General features: G+C 36.4%; 3 protein-coding genes across 4 annotated transcripts; 2 read left to right on the top strand and 1 right to left on the bottom strand.

The window, feature by feature from the left end:
• The first annotated feature begins 147 nt into the window (after window positions 1-147).
• On the top strand, window positions 148-4488 carry Cals (calsyntenin-1). Its single transcript, XM_011310809.1, has 3 exons — window positions 148-442; window positions 963-1242; window positions 1319-4488. Exons 1-3 carry the CDS (start codon window positions 349-351, stop codon window positions 3798-3800), a joined length of 2856 nt encoding a protein of 951 aa, XP_011309111.1. The 5' UTR covers window positions 148-348; the 3' UTR covers window positions 3801-4488.
• Window positions 4489-8336: 3848 nt separating this feature from the next.
• LOC105270102 (dymeclin) lies at window positions 8337-11668 on the bottom strand. Of its 2 annotated transcripts, none has more exons than XM_011310810.1 (7): window positions 11566-11668; window positions 10380-11158; window positions 9890-10287; window positions 9686-9811; window positions 9102-9611; window positions 8896-9012; window positions 8337-8812 (listed from the first exon to the last, which is right to left on the bottom strand). In XM_011310810.1, the coding sequence occupies exons 2-7, from the start codon at window positions 11128-11130 to the stop codon at window positions 8642-8644; spliced, it is 2073 nt and encodes a 690-aa protein (XP_011309112.1). In that variant the 5' UTR covers window positions 11131-11158; window positions 11566-11668; the 3' UTR covers window positions 8337-8641. The 2 variants fall into 2 exon arrangements, with proteins under 2 accessions (XP_011309112.1, XP_011309113.1); XM_011310811.1 differs by lacking the exon at window positions 11566-11668 and adding an exon at window positions 11397-11548.
• A 902-nt stretch (window positions 11669-12570) lies between these two features.
• Window positions 12571-15345, top strand: LOC105270104 (uncharacterized). The gene is made up of 5 exons (XM_011310812.1): window positions 12571-12678; window positions 13287-13620; window positions 13841-14030; window positions 14095-14643; window positions 14740-15345. The coding sequence occupies exons 3-5, from the start codon at window positions 13875-13877 to the stop codon at window positions 14917-14919; spliced, it is 885 nt and encodes a 294-aa protein (XP_011309114.1). The 5' UTR covers window positions 12571-12678; window positions 13287-13620; window positions 13841-13874; the 3' UTR covers window positions 14920-15345.
• The last annotated feature ends 29 nt before the right edge of the window (window positions 15346-15374 follow it).

Here is a 15374-nt window from a genome sequence, read left to right on the forward strand (position 1 = left end):
AGTTAAATAACAAATGATGTGAAAATGTAAATAAATGATAATTGACAAGTGAACCGGAAAAGTGGCCCCTGCGCATTCTCATCATCCGGAAATCTTAACGTGTGTCGTGCAGCGCCACAAGCCGTTGAGAATCTAAACTATATCTCCAAGCGAATCGATATTCCACTCAAATATTGACTCGAAGATTGTGTGTGGCTGTGCCAGTGTGCCTGTGCCTGTGTCGCAGGGGAAACAGTAGTCAAGTTGCAATGCGTTTTTAACATCTTGTAAAACGGAGAAAACAAGGGAATAATCAGTGCACGACAATAAACTCGACGTACAATAATTAGTGACGAAGAGGAAGCCACAATGAATTTGGTGGCGAGTGTTGTGTTAATATTCCTGATTGGATACTCGTACGCGAGCATCGAACCGACACAGACCTCCTTCAACGATCATGGAGGTGATTTTTCTTCTCTCACTGTCCCCGACATTCTTCCATGAAAAGGAAAATAAATGAAAAAAAAAAATAAACTCCAGCGCCTTGTCTCTTTCAAAATTTCTCCCCTGCCTCTCTAAATTCAGATCGTCATGTTAAATAAACTTCTCGACCTGTGGGAAAATATGCAATGAACCTTTTAATTTTTAATTGTTGGATGACGATGTGATGCATCGAAGAGCCCTTTTACCTCCCGTGTTTCAATGAGAGCACCTGTGATGGCGAATTCATCATACTATAGACCTCAGTGACACATTCACTCTACACTTCAATCTCTAATACTATACCTATGCTTTTTTATCCGTATTTCATTTAACCATGTTATTATGATGATGAGGATATAATTTTTCCCTTTTAAACATTGAGAGATCGATATGGCCTGAATATGATCTACTTATCAGAGATGAGTTATTGCTATTGCAGTTGGATAGGTTTTGAGATTTTTAAGGAATAATCCAATGGAATAATAAAATGAATTTTTCAGTTCCGAGATTGGATTTGGATAGTTTGGAGTCTGGCTATCACGGTTTAGTGAAGGAAAATGAGACTCTGGTGGAGGTGACCCCGCAAATACGTGCATTGGGTGGGAAAGTTTGCTCGTTCCGCATAGCGAACAAACACCATGGGGATGCACCCTTTGAAATCATTGTCAAGGAGAGGGGTATTGCGCAATTGAGGGCATTGAGAGTTCTCAATTGTGAAAAACGGCGGAATTATAAATTCGATATAGCAGCGGTTGCCTGCAATGGAGGACAATCGGAGAAGTATGTTTGGAGATAAATGATGCTCATTTGAATATTATTGTCACAACGTTATGAAAATGATTATTATTTTTTTCAGTGCGACTGTACACATAACAGTGATTGATGTGAATGAATATGCCCCTCAGTTTCTACAACCGGCCTATGTTAGTACCGTTGACGAGGGTCGTCTGTACGAGGAAGTTGTCCGGGTCGAGGCATCAGATCGTGATTGCACCCCGAAATTTGGTGATGTATGTAAGTATGAAATTCTCACAGCCGATCAGCCATTCGTCATTGATAATGAAGGAGCAATACGAAATACCGAGCCCCTGGATTACGAGAGATCTCACAATTATATACTGAGTGTTGTGGCTTACGATTGTGGAATGAAACAATCAGCACCAGCTATGGTGACAGTTAAAGTGAACAGAGTCTGTTCACCGGGATGGCGTGGTATACCGGAGCGTGTAGATTATGCCCCAGGTGCTGGATCTCAAGCCCTCATTCCATCAGCCAGATTGGAACTGTGCGATGCACCTTGTATTTTGAGAAATCTTCGGGCTACACTCACTCTGGCCACTGATCACATTGGCAAGGGTTGCGATAGAGATACGTACGGAGTTGATAGCCAGAGAAAATTATGCGGTGCCTCTCGTGAGAGTGTTGACCTCCTTCCAACACCGGGGCCTACAACAACATGGACATCTTCATTATCTCGTGATGAGGGTAGAGAGGCTGATGAAATATTTGAATTCGATGGGAGTAGCTCAGCGGCTATTATTCCGAGTAAAGTTCTCGATCACACTTTGGCTCAGAAATTCACTATTGGCGTTTGGATGAAGCACCGACCTCGTCCCAGGCAAGATCCACACATCAAGGAGCACATTCTTTGCGCTGCCGATGATCATAAAATGAATCGTCATCATTATGCCCTCTTTATTCGTAATTGCCGACTGATACTACTCCTCCGCCGAGATTTCTCCGAAGGTGATCCCAATATATTCCGTCCAGCAGAGTGGCGATGGAAAATACCCCAAGTTTGCGATGATCGTTGGCATAATTTTGCAATACAAGTCGATTTTCCTCGGGTAAGCTTATTCATCGATGGTGAAGAGTGGCACACGGATGATAAAAATCCCGAGGTAATTGATGATTGGCCCCTCCATCCAGCAAAGGGTGTCAACACGACTCTGGTAGTAGGGGCCTGCTGGCAAGGTTCTGATAATAAAACGAGGCATCATTTCCGTGGGTATTTAGCTGGGCTATCAGTTCTCGTTGGGAGAAATGAAAAGGCTGAGGTATTGTCATGCTTACGTAGATGCCAAGAGGGTATTCGTGTACCCTCAATGGATCTCCTCCAACCGGGCACCCAGTTATTAACAAACTCGGATTTGACAGAAGTGAGAATTGATGGTGACAATCATACAAACGTTGAGACACTTTTACGTCGCATTGGCTATTCAAATAGTCGTCGCTTCCCCACACCCGGTCGACGTAATTTCCGTTTAGATACGACAATAGTGTGTGAAGGTAGTGAGGAACGTCCATTGAGAGTACCTTCGGTTCAGTCGTACGTTACTGTTCTACCACCTCCGCGTCCAGGTATTACGGTAAATGGTACATCATATGTTGCCCGAGAATATGCCGATTTTCGTTTAGGGGTCAGGGTATTTCCAGACGCACGTGTCACAGCTGGTACAGCGGCAAGGCTTGATGCATGTGCAGTTAGCGTTTATCCGAGCTTAAATCCAGATCATGAAATTCTTGCTCTACCAACTGATACACTCCACCAATTTCGATCAATATCATCGAGAATCGATCGCGATGGAGTTGTATTGTCAGGGGCTGATACGCCATACAAATATCAACAACTCATTCGTTTGATAACTTACACAAATAGAAAGCCGGCTTACTATCTCGATCGTGTATTCAAACTGACCTGCTCTGAGCTCAGCGGTAGATTTGCCAGTAACGAGTACGTTCAAACACTAGCTGTCATTCATCCAAAAGAAAAAGCTACATCGCCACCTCATCAGTCCACCGAAACTCCATCAATCGCCAAAATATTGGAACCCTTACCCGGTCATTCTCAATTATCAAGACATCATGCCGATATTTCCGACGAATATTCAACAATTAATCTTCACGAAGGAAGTAGAACCGTCTCTGGAAGTTCTGGTGGTAGTCATGCTATAACTATTGTTGCCGCTGCTTGTATTGGTTTTCTTCTTCTCATGGCAGTCGTCGGAGCTGCTCGAGTCCGGGGTGCAACCAAACAAAGGCGTACAGCTAGTGATGAGCTTGCCGCTGAAACTGAAATGGCCTGGGATGATTCGGGTTTAGCAATCACTGTCAATCCAATGGACCGTTTAACCGATGATAATAATACACAAAATCCTCATCAGAGAGATGACGATGCCGAGGACTCTGGCACCTCTGACTCTGATGATGATTCCTTCAGGGATGATGATCTTGATACTACCGATTGCGAGAATGATTGTGATTTGGCAAATGGTAGACATCGACGTCATCACAATGCTCCTCATGATCTTGAGTGGGATCACGATCATGGAGTTTAATCTTTTTGTCAATTCATCATTCAAGTTACTCATTATTAACATCCTTTTTCAATGATTCGGTATTAAGGGGAGTACTCAACGTTTTAATAGTATGATGTTTTGATGGGCATCATTAATGTTATCTGCATAATGAAAATTCCCCGCTTTGTTGATTCCTCTTCTTCATCACTTTTCCTTTCTTTCATTTTTTTTGTGCATTTGCATTCGTTATGCCTCTATGATAATGGACGCTTTTACACCGCAATTAATTATACCAATGAATTGTTCTTACATCATGATATCATTGCAATTGATTTTTACTTTTTTGTAATTTTTATTTCTTTTTTTTATAAGAGTAATTCTAAAATAAAATAGCTTCCCTGTCGGGGAAGTTAGAGAAAGCGTCGTATTATATCCGTCCCTCGTAGATGGAATTCTCGAGTAGTAAATGCATATTGGATATAAAATGGAACTAATTATTATAATCGTTAGTACTCTACTTAAGCACCGTTTGAACAGAACAAGATTTGTAAAAGTGCGCGCACGCTTATTTAATATAGGTTTACTCTTTCTACCCACACTATTTCGTCGCATCGGCGATTGGTAGATTTTCAATGGGAAATGTGTATGCAATTGATGATTAACACAAAAATAATGAATGGAAAAAAAAACTAAATGAAAAAAAAAACGAGGAAAAAACAAAAAAAAATACAGAAATAACAATTTTCCATCGTGCATACTTATTGAAACAAAGATAACGCTGAATATATTTAACCTCTTCACATGTGGCCGGAAATAGAGGACTTTATTTTTCAGGTAATGAATCATTGCTATTCAGCCATATCCAAGTTACTCGATAGTATTTAATGCTTATTAATCATTTGGTTCGTTTCATTATATTGGATAGTGTTACTATTACAGAGGCTTGCTAGCGTAAGTTTGATGGGTTTTATGAGAGTGACAATCGTGTGATAGAGAACTAATAATTGACAAATTTTTCGGACAACTAAGAAAACTGATGATTCAGAAGATCTCTCCATTTTGTTGAATCATCATCATTCTATCCACATATTCGGAGTAATTGTGTGTTTATTAAACATTTTTTTATCTTTTTCTCTTTATCCAGATATTCTTCTAGATAGTTATAAGCCGAAGGAACAAAAATGTCTTGAAAAATGAATAAATACCCATCTAACTTATAATCTTCGATCGCCGTCGAGTAGACATACATATTATATCATATCCATATACATTGGTATGTGTATAGATATATGTATATGCATTTATACAGTAGTGATATTCATCAAATCAGTGGCCCAATTATTTGATTTCAAAGTAATTCCTCTTGAGAACGATTTGAAGCGATCTGATATGCCATATTAAATTTTAATTAATTTATTACTACTATTAGTTTTTCTCTCTGTTTCAGCGATTTGTTTTTTGTAAGTAAATTTTTTACTTCTGATTTTCACATTATGACGATACTGTTTACATGCATATATATCAGCATTTATATATATACGCATGTGTCTGCATGTACATAGACGCGTACGTATGTATTCCAGGAAATTCAACTCATTAAGGATATTTACGTATGTGCAAAATATTTATAACTACATACATGGCAATCTGCTCAATTGATTTTCATTATATTCTATGATGGTTTTTTCTTCTTCATTTCTGTCGCTTGATATCATTAATTTTTTAAGAAATTTTTTGCTCTCTATTTCAAGCGCAAGAAAAATATAAATGCATTTTTAATATCAATTTTTTACACCCACTGACACAAATTGGATGAAATATTTCAATATGCAATGGCATTGAGATCAACTTTTCCTTCATTTTCTTCTTGATTTGCTGTATTAATGGATTACAAATGTATGTAATTATAATAATAATTTGAGCAGATTTCAGATGGATAAACCTAATAATTTGTGTATGGGTATCAATATTTCATAGAATCTATGAGACAATTTATTTTTTCAATAAGCATATCATATCATTTTTATAGGACAACTGTCCAGTTTTTCAACAAATAAACATTGAATGGAGAAAAAATATTAATAAAATGTAAAAAAAAAAACAATGAATGATGAGAATTGCAGTCATATACTACCACCGGAATATTGTGACCGCTGCATGTATCACCCTTGCATTAATTTTGTTACAAAAAAACTTCCACTTTTATTTTCCCCTCGTTACGCAGAACTATGCAGATACGCTAATCAATAGCCACACAAACATGAAATGATTATGATGCAGCAATTTGGCTGCGGGAAAGTCTATTCTTTACTAAAATTTCGACTGCACTGGTAATCGAGCTATTGTTTTTTTTTGTTTTCCATTTTTTCCAATAATACAAGATCTGCTTTTATAAATTTTACACTAAAAAATACTAGTTTATATGAACAAAGACTATTTCTTGAAGAAGAGTTTATTCGAAAAGAAAGAAAACAACTGATTCTTACATGAAATTACTGTATTAATTATTGCAATTGGATTTTGATATTTTTAGATATGAGAAGGCAATTCACTCAAATATACAAACAGTTACCAAACGAAATTATATATATTTTATCTTTCATTTTTTGAGGCATCTATCATTTCGAAATTATTGGACTGTGTTCATTGGCAAAATGCTTACTCCACGGAGAATATTTATCAGTTAGAAATTATTAATGATCATGCAATTGAATACACTTGGGTATAAATTTGATTTCAAAGTAAGTTTTTCATAGGTATGATAAGAAGACAAAAGGTATATTTGTTGAAGCCGTTACAAAAATGATAAGATCGGTACACCGAGAAGGAAATCTACTTAAATTGAAGTCACGAATGGCAATTGTAGGTTGAACAAATAAGATTTAATGAAAAAAACAGAGAAAAAGTAAAAAAAAAATCATTAGACGATATTGTGTATTAGTTTAATGGTATAAGAAAAAAATGACTAAATTAATTGAATAAAAAAATGGATGAATATATTATATATAGTTTATTTGCCGGAAACGTCGATATGAATTAATGGTTATATAATTGTATTCATTAGGCGTCCAAATATGCACATCCACATATTTATAATGTATGTGAACCTATATTGAATACCCAGATACTAAATGTGGTCGTAGTTTTTTCACATTTTACTGTGAAAAAGAGATTGGTTGGAGGGTTACAGCCATTCACTCCCAGTAACCTGCATGCACACATGCTACAAATTATACGTAATTGGGTGATATGTAAAAGAGCTAAAAGACAAGATCGTAACAACTGCAATATCACTTTATCAATCTCATCAATGAAAAAATAAGCATCTCAAAGGTTTTCTGGACGCTGGATAACGCCGTTATAGTTATAATACTTCTGGATACAAAATATCAAAAGACGAACAAAAAAGTTGTATATTTTCCCAATTAGTTAAGAAAAATATTCACTCGAATATTAATACCCAATGACTTTTCAATTATAAATATTACAAATGATTATTTTTTTTCACTTTCTTCATGAATTCGAATTTCCGATGTTTACGTGCTCTGCCATTTGATATTATGTATCTCGAATGAACCATGGAATTTGAATAATAGACCGATAATTTAATGAGAGGGTCGAAGAAAAAACTAGCTATCAGATGGTGAAAAATAGCTAGCCTATTACCGAAACATTACTGCGAGCTAATTTCAATATTCCCTCCTAATGAAAAGAAAAGAAAAATAAAAAAATTGCCGAATGAGAAGTATATAAAATTAATCATATTCTAACTGTAAGATTATCATAATAGCACAGTTAAGGAATTAATGATAATGATGATTAAATAATGAAAGAAAAAAATGAAATAAATAAAATTGATATATCATATGCTAACCGTGTTTCAATGATAATAATACTGATGATAAGGGCTTTGGCTTGCTTAGAATCACCAATGAACAATAACAGATGTAATTTAAAAGAAATAAATTTCAATGTCGAAAAACAGAGAAGGAAAAAATCGAAATTTGAGCATAAAAATTTCTCAGTTTGTGACGCACACGACGTGTCAAATTACTCATGTTCTTTAGCCAATCTAACAAAAAAAAGAACGAATATGAACACTTGAAATGGTCAAAAAATAAAATTGATAATGTGCGATACTTATCGTTAGCGGTTGTAGAACATACTCGCGCATATAGAAGCTGCACAGATTAGAATTACACAATATTACCTAAACACACATATAAATATCACTAAGACATCAACTGTATTTGTTTAATAAAGATGTACATTCGAAAACAATTATTTTTATTACAACTTTTCATCCCCTTTCCCAGAATATTGGATTGAAAAAAAATATATGTAGATCTAACCGTCAATACTTCAATACTGAAATGGGAAAACGTTATGGCGTTAGTTATCTTATCTTCCTTCTTATCATAAAAGCAGAGATACGTAAATGAAGTTCGCCTGAGTCGAAACACGTAAGACTGATTCCCTATTGGTCAACTCGAACCCGAAGTCGAAATTCGAATTCGGCGCACGGAGTGCGCAGTAGATCTCGTATATACTGATTAAAGAAAGTAGGCGTAAGAGTTTCATTATAAATACTTGGAGATTTATTGAACCAGAGAAAATTGAATATTGACATCAACTAAATATTCAGAAACATTAGCATCGGGGAGTCCGTTATTAGGTTATCAATTTTTGGCGATTAAAACAATTTTATATTTACATACTTATAGCTAACGAAATAATAAATAAATTCTAAGAATGATCAGTTTTTCAAAGGATAGAGGATCCAGAAAAAATGATGAAAAAAAAAACGATAAACTAATGCTCTCCGTCTGTCCATTATTGCGTGTGGAATTGATTTTATGGACTGATTGAATCAGTCAACATCAGCAAACGACAATTGTCGTTTGTTCTCCACTGTTGGATGAAAATAATTTGATATTCTTTGCGCTCCAGTATAATAAAGCTCCCTGACAGACTACACTCCACACGTATGGTATAAAAAACTCTTCTGGCTGCTCTTCCTCCACATACCTGAACTTTAACTCAGGGAATTTCTGTAACGATAAAAGAAGAAACAAGACATCAAGTTTTTAACTTTTTTTTGTTAGATAGGAATGAGTGATTCTAGTCGTATTACTCTCAATCGATCCTTGGGCCATTGCATTGTTCCCTGCTGTATAGCAGCTAATACTTGAGTTACGCCGATTTGAGATTGATCAGTCTGTTCCAATTTATACGAGAAGAAATTAATTACCTGCAATGAAGAGTGAGTGAGGAAAGAATTTTTTTGAATTTATTTATTCGTTTTCATTTCATCTATTTACTTGATGATTTTTTACTTACCGAATAAATATTTTGTATGATATCTTGAAAAGCAGAATGCGTCCTGAATGATTGGAATATATCTTTTTTATACAATAGAGTATAAACTAAATTGGGATTGTGTGCGAGTCGATGAGTCAAACAGCTGTTTATGATTTCAAGGACCATTCTGAGTACTTCCTCAAGGATAGTTAGATCCTGAATTAAATCGGAATTGGCATTAACATCCCCATTCACATTGATAACAGCTGTCTCAGAATTGGATTGAGTTTGAATTTTAACTTCTAATCTTGCATGCTTTTTGGCAAGTGTTTCAAATAAACTCAACAACCGTTGACTGACATAGGGATGCAGAGATCTGAATTGCGCCGACATATTAGCCAGCGCTGCTAGACAATTGGTGTGGAGATATTTGTCCCTCATTTTCAACATATTGTATTGCAGCGTTCGAATAACAACGAGAATGAGAAGGCCTCCAAGGGAAATTTCACTGATGCATCGCTCTGTGTACCAAGTCACTCCTTTCAACATCTAAAAATGACAAATATTTTTTCAATCAATACCCATTTTCCGTATCCACATACTTTTTCCACATTTTCACTCACAATTTCATGAACTCTTTTATTGAATGAGTCATCTTCGCTGAGTATCAAAAGTATAATGAGTGACATATAGATGTGATGCGATGTATTGTCAGGTGCGTGATAGAGAATTTGCAATATAGGAGTCACCTGAAACGAAAAAATTCCTTCGTTACACCTACTGAATAAAAAAAAATAAATTTAATGAAGAACAATAGTAGTACTTACTAAAAGCTGTATATCGGTACGCTTGATGATGTGGCCTTTGATACTGGGATTTCTATGCAAAAGCATGTACAGTAGCAAAGTAACTTCATCGCTGTTAGATACTTTACATATCGTATTGTATAATTTATCAAAATTAAATCTAAATGGTATGACAGCCTTGGTCGGCATAATCGTTTCATCATCTTGTATGTTGTTGAAGGAAAATAGGGCATCTCTATAAGGATTATGTGTAGTAGTGCAGTGATTGGTGAGGACTAACAGCAGTAACAGTGATTGACTAGCTAACGGTGTTTCTGTGTCTCGTTTTTTATCTTCATCCTCAGTGGCACCATTACTCGATACTTGGATATTTTTCAAGGTACTTCCCATGCCCATGGTTATGACATTCCATAGTCCAGCTGAAACAATAAATATTACGACCATTATGATTACGGTCTTCCTCTTCCTCCTCATTATCATCAGCAGCAGGAAAAATTATCATTGGATTTACCTGCAATATTGAAAACAAAGCTGCCCCCGGCATCCCTCGTCAATAGCCCAGGTGGTGCATGTTCCTGCTGTGCAAAATTATGGAGTAGAGTACAAACAACAACAGGAGCATGTATGCTCGCCTCATGGGTCATAACAATTCGGTAAACAGTACTGTACACAGACGTTGCCGATGTTTGCGAAAATAGCTGGACCGATAAGAGAACAAGAAGACAATTGACAGCCTCTAGATGCACAACATATGTGAATTCACAAAGTGGAACATCAATAATTATCTCAATAAGCGCCTCAAATAAAGATTCAAGCTTCAATATCGTTGAAGACTCTTTTATCTCTCCGCTCGGCACTTTTGGTACAGTCTCAGCGTGTTTTATCATTTCCATTTCTCCCACTGTTTCTACCAGATATTTGAGAATACATCTCACTGCAAATAGAGCGTTGTACGTCTGCCACGCTGACATTATGTTCTGGTTGGTAACAGAGGCCAATAGTTCACTCGTCCTCGTCAATGTTACTTGAATAAGAGAACCAAAATTGCCTGTTGATAAATTATTTGTCAGCAATCTTTGACACATGGCATCCAGTCGTGAATCCAATTCTATTTGTTCATTCCTAGTCACTGGTGGGCGCATGTTGAATGAGAGGAAACGATTCCAAAAGGGATCATCAGGGGCTATACACTCTTTACCACAAAAACGCTCCAAACAGACATTCCTGGACAAATCGTCGTAACGACTCGGTGATGTCCCCATATCTCTATAATATTTCAATCTTTATCCTCTGGAAAATAATACATATCACAAAGATCAATTTTCCCTCTTAATTTCTCCACAAAAATTGATAGAAATTTGAACATATGTGGTAAGTCTGATAGAGGACAGAGCATAGTCTATAAATTCCTTCCTGACGATTAGTTTTCTTTTTTGAATGAAGATTGAAGTAAAACTTTTCAAATTATTAATTTATTTTTTACTTGATATAGATATTTATTAGAAAGAATATCGAAGGGTTTACTTTCCATAAGTTAACCTATTTAACGGTTCTAATATTCTGCCGATTGCTAATGAAGAAAACACTATTGCATTAATATTTTTCCCAGAACTGCACAATAACAATTATTTGTTTCGATTTTTATCATCTTGAGGGTGAGGGTTATCATATTATAATACATCTACACGATAACTTACAAAAAAATTAGGAAATAGCTGAAGTATCTTGTCATGTCAACGTTTAGACATGAGACACTTCTCTTTCTTGCCCGCAGAGTGCGGGAGTCTAGAGTCTAGAGGCTGCTGCACTCTCGATTACCAATGTGTTGTAACACTTTCATTTTTCCCAAAATCTGAAAAATTCCTTTGAAAAAAAGTGGAATCTTTTCCCAGTTCACCATGAAATTGCCTTTTTTAATCTCATAACCATGTCTAGCTCAATAACATTGTTATCAAGCAATTTCCTCCCATTCCAAGAATAAAAGGGAATACCAGAATTGATTAAAAAAAAATACCCTTTCCTAATAGGATAAAACGTCATTAGATGACTCATACCGAGAATCCGTGGTATTCCCAGAATTCCCTCATGCGTCACAGTTTACTATAGCATTAAAACAATATTTCCAGTAGTGAATAATTCGGTAAAAAGAAAGATTACATCCGACAGATATCAGGACAAAAAAACTTTGTTTCCTTCGTTGAATATAATCCTTACCCGATGGAATTGAAATGGGGTAGACGATATGCCACATGCGATTGCGATAAAAGTATTAAGTGATTGCCTATGAGGATGACGTAGAATCACGTGTTCCTATTTAAAGGTCAACAATGCTGCTTCGTGGCTCCTTTCTGGGAAGGGAACTATTCTGAAACATTCTTCGAAATATCGAGGGTAAGAAAATGGAAAGTTCGAGAGAAGATTTTCAATTGGTCCCTAGAAATAGTAAAAAATAGATATAATAAAAATGATTGTTTACAGTGTTTACGACATTTAAGAGATTCGTCATTGAAATAGTTCAGGGCTGGGGTGAAATGAACAAACAAGTAGTAGAAAGAAAATAGAAGAGGGCGCGGTATGGGCCTTCTTAAGAATTAAACGTAGTTACCCCCACTCTAGGTAAATACTACTTGACTTCATACTTCCCACCCCCAAAAAATCAAGTAAATGGCTGAGACAGAACTGACTCGTGTCCTATGGTATATAGGGTATTGCGCATGTACATGAGCGTCAGTTCCACTCGGACTTTGGACACGTGAACAAGATTCCAAGAGAGGAAAGTTTTTCTTTTGATTGGTCCGCTCATTGTATGGGTAAGTTTATCGTCATCAAATATTAAAAAAAAAAATCATATATATTGTTGTAAATATCAAGGTGAACGTCTTTTGCGTTAATATAATTACTTTCACTAACTTTTCAATTTCTCCGAAGTGATAATCGAAAAGACGCTTCGTCCCAAGTCCCATAAAAGAAGCAATGACCTCGCCCCGTTATTCACATGACCTTAGAATTATGATGATTATTCCAGAACAACATTGCTCGCGTCCAAATTCCTCGTATCTCCATTGTAATAATATAAATTTCTCTTTTTTTTCCTTGGCATGTTTTATGAGAGCCAATTACCCAATTACCCAACGCAAACAACAAACTATTTTGGTCTGTTTATATTTTGATATACATCATCTGCGTAATTAATTTTTTCCCTGCATATTTTCGGAAAAACATAAAGTGAAAGTGAAGAAATTGAAATACTCAGAGATCAACATATGTATCAACAAAATGTCGGCAAGACACGTGGAGTTGGAGTTGTACACTCATTAGGCGATATTGATTGATACATGCGCGCTGGAATTTGACGCTCGGTGATATTTGAATCTGATGGTATGACTCATGGTAATTGAATGATTAATAATAATTGCAGAGCGAGAGAAGAGTGAAAAGCACGGAGAGAGCCCTGTGGAGCCAATAAGCAGCTGCAGGGATGAGAATGGATATTTGCCGACGGTGGGCCGTTGGGGTAACGAATGGCCGAGTTGACTCGAGTCGGCAGAATCATGGTGCCAGCCACAGGGGCAGGCCCGGGGGCCCTGGATCAGGGGTGTTCCGCTACCCCTGCCGGTTTGGGCCCATTCTGAGTCTAAAACGTTGACCGTCGATACTGTCGAACAGTATGAGGAATTAGCAGGAAGCGTTGAGTTGGAAACACAGCGTCTACTGCGCGAGCACCGTTATGATACCATCGGCAATTTCCTAAGGTGAACATTCACTTTTACATCTATTTTATTTTTAACGAAATTTATGGCGAAACGTTGGGGGAATTTACGACTCGCCAAGGCCTCATTCGCCTTTCGCCAATTATTTCAATGTTATATACATGATAATTGATATCCAGGATAGAAAAAAAGTTGACATTTTCGTGTGGACAGAATAAATTATAATCAACAAATAAATAATCAATACTAATTCAATTGGCAGGTTCTACAGGGACTTCAAGGAAAATTCCGAACCGATGGTGGAGCGTTTTTATCACAAATATGAGCCTCTGATAACGCGTAAACATCATACTTGTGTTGGTCTTGGTTTTGAACTTATCAGCAGATTAAATGGGCTTGATGACAGATTTCCTGGTATAAAAAGTGGCCTTTACTTGGTATCATGCGAAGAGGTAATGCTCAAGAATGTTAAGACGTAATGAGATAAATTTTATCATTGACTTGTCATTGTTACAGACTATTGGAGACATTGAGGGGTACGTAGGCGGTCCGCCTGCAGCTGATATTGGTGAAAAAGAGCATGTTCTTGTTTGTCTGAAGATCAACATCAATGGACGCAGTGGTGTATTGATCCTCGATCCTGGTTATCACGTAGCACGTGTTGTTACTGTTATGGCTGATAAATTATATCCACACACTGGCTGGTTCACCCAGTCTGATGAGCCTCAATGTAAAAAGGAGTACAATTATTCTCTCTGCACACAAGATCCGGATTACGTTGAGTGGCATGAGAGAGAGACACGCCCTGGTGCCTTAGAACGCACACAAGTTGCTCTAATTTATGTTGCAAGGCCGTATTTAACTGCCATTGATGTTACTGAAAGACGAAATTTGGTATACAATTTTAGGAGTCTGTTAGCGAGAGATACGAAAGGCCATGTTACTGCTGGTCTATATTTTTCATTGGTACTTGACAATTCCCAGATGTTTACCATTTTTTACCAAACTAACGACGGCAAGAGAAAAGTTAAAATGCCTTTCAACAAATTCCGCGCTACGTCCAAGGTAGGCAATTCCATTCACCTCCTCAAATTATTTTAATTGTAATATTTACATTCACTATTTCACTCGTTTGTATTTACAATGATAATTCCTTTCCAGGCACCCATTACTGATGATGAACTGAATATGATTAACAAATGTGCTCGACAAATGGATCTAACACCAGAAGATATGAGAAGTCTCCTGACAGCTCTGGCTACTGTCATGAATGATACCTCTTTCGTCGCCCAAGTACTCGCCATAAATTCACGAATCAACACAATTGCTGAAGACAATTAATGAGACTTAAAACAGTCACACGGATGTGTCCAACATGTTTTATTTTAATATTATTGCTCGCTTTCCTTGTACATTTATTTTATTTCGTTTTATTTTATTCTCGAATTGAATTATTATTAAGTGTTGTTTTTCATGACTCGACGGAACAACGTACGTGAGACGTTTCTAAACAGACAAATTTCTTTTGGACAACATAATTATGTTTACACTCATTATTATGGTAATTATTTTTATTATTAATCGCAAAATATGTATTTACCTTTGATTTTCGAAAATATCGTTTATTTTCCCCGTTTTAATATTTTATTTTCTTTTGGGACTACTCTTTCATGGTGGAGGGTATATTTTCTTTTGCGCTATTACTCTATATGATTATTAAAATTTGTCATTTAATTTTTTTGATTGGAATAAAATTTGTGCTTCGAAGCAAACCAAGTGTTGATTTTTTTCTTATT

Source organism: Fopius arisanus, unplaced genomic scaffold (assembly GCF_000806365.1).
Source record: "Fopius arisanus strain USDA-PBARC FA_bdor unplaced genomic scaffold, ASM80636v1 scaffold00078, whole genome shotgun sequence".
Classification (NCBI taxonomy): domain Eukaryota; kingdom Metazoa; phylum Arthropoda; class Insecta; order Hymenoptera; family Braconidae; genus Fopius; species Fopius arisanus.

Excerpts from the sequence above, each read along its gene's own strand:
- LOC105270102 (XM_011310810.1), bottom strand. The coding sequence starts at position 11,130 with ATGGGGACATCACCGAGTCGTTACGACGATTTGTCCAGGAATGTCTGT. Across the intron at positions 10,288-10,379 it reads CTTTGTTTTCAATATTGCAG|CTGGACTATGGAATGTCATA; the intron begins GTAAATCCAATG and ends TTATTGTTTCAG. Across the intron at positions 9,013-9,101 it reads TCATACAAAATATTTATTCG|GTAATTAATTTCTTCTCGTA; the intron begins GTAAGTAAAAAA and ends TCTTCATTGCAG.
- Cals (XM_011310809.1), top strand. The coding sequence starts at position 349 with ATGAATTTGGTGGCGAGTGTTGTGTTAATATTCCTGATTGGATACTCG. Across the intron at positions 443-962 it reads CTCCTTCAACGATCATGGAG|TTCCGAGATTGGATTTGGAT; the intron begins GTGATTTTTCTT and ends TGAATTTTTCAG. Across the intron at positions 1,243-1,318 it reads AATGGAGGACAATCGGAGAA|TGCGACTGTACACATAACAG; the intron begins GTATGTTTGGAG and ends TATTTTTTTCAG.
- LOC105270104 (XM_011310812.1), top strand. The coding sequence starts at position 13,875 with ATGGTGGAGCGTTTTTATCACAAATATGAGCCTCTGATAACGCGTAAA. Across the intron at positions 14,031-14,094 it reads ACTTGGTATCATGCGAAGAG|ACTATTGGAGACATTGAGGG; the intron begins GTAATGCTCAAG and ends TCATTGTTACAG. Across the intron at positions 14,644-14,739 it reads AATTCCGCGCTACGTCCAAG|GCACCCATTACTGATGATGA; the intron begins GTAGGCAATTCC and ends ATTCCTTTCCAG.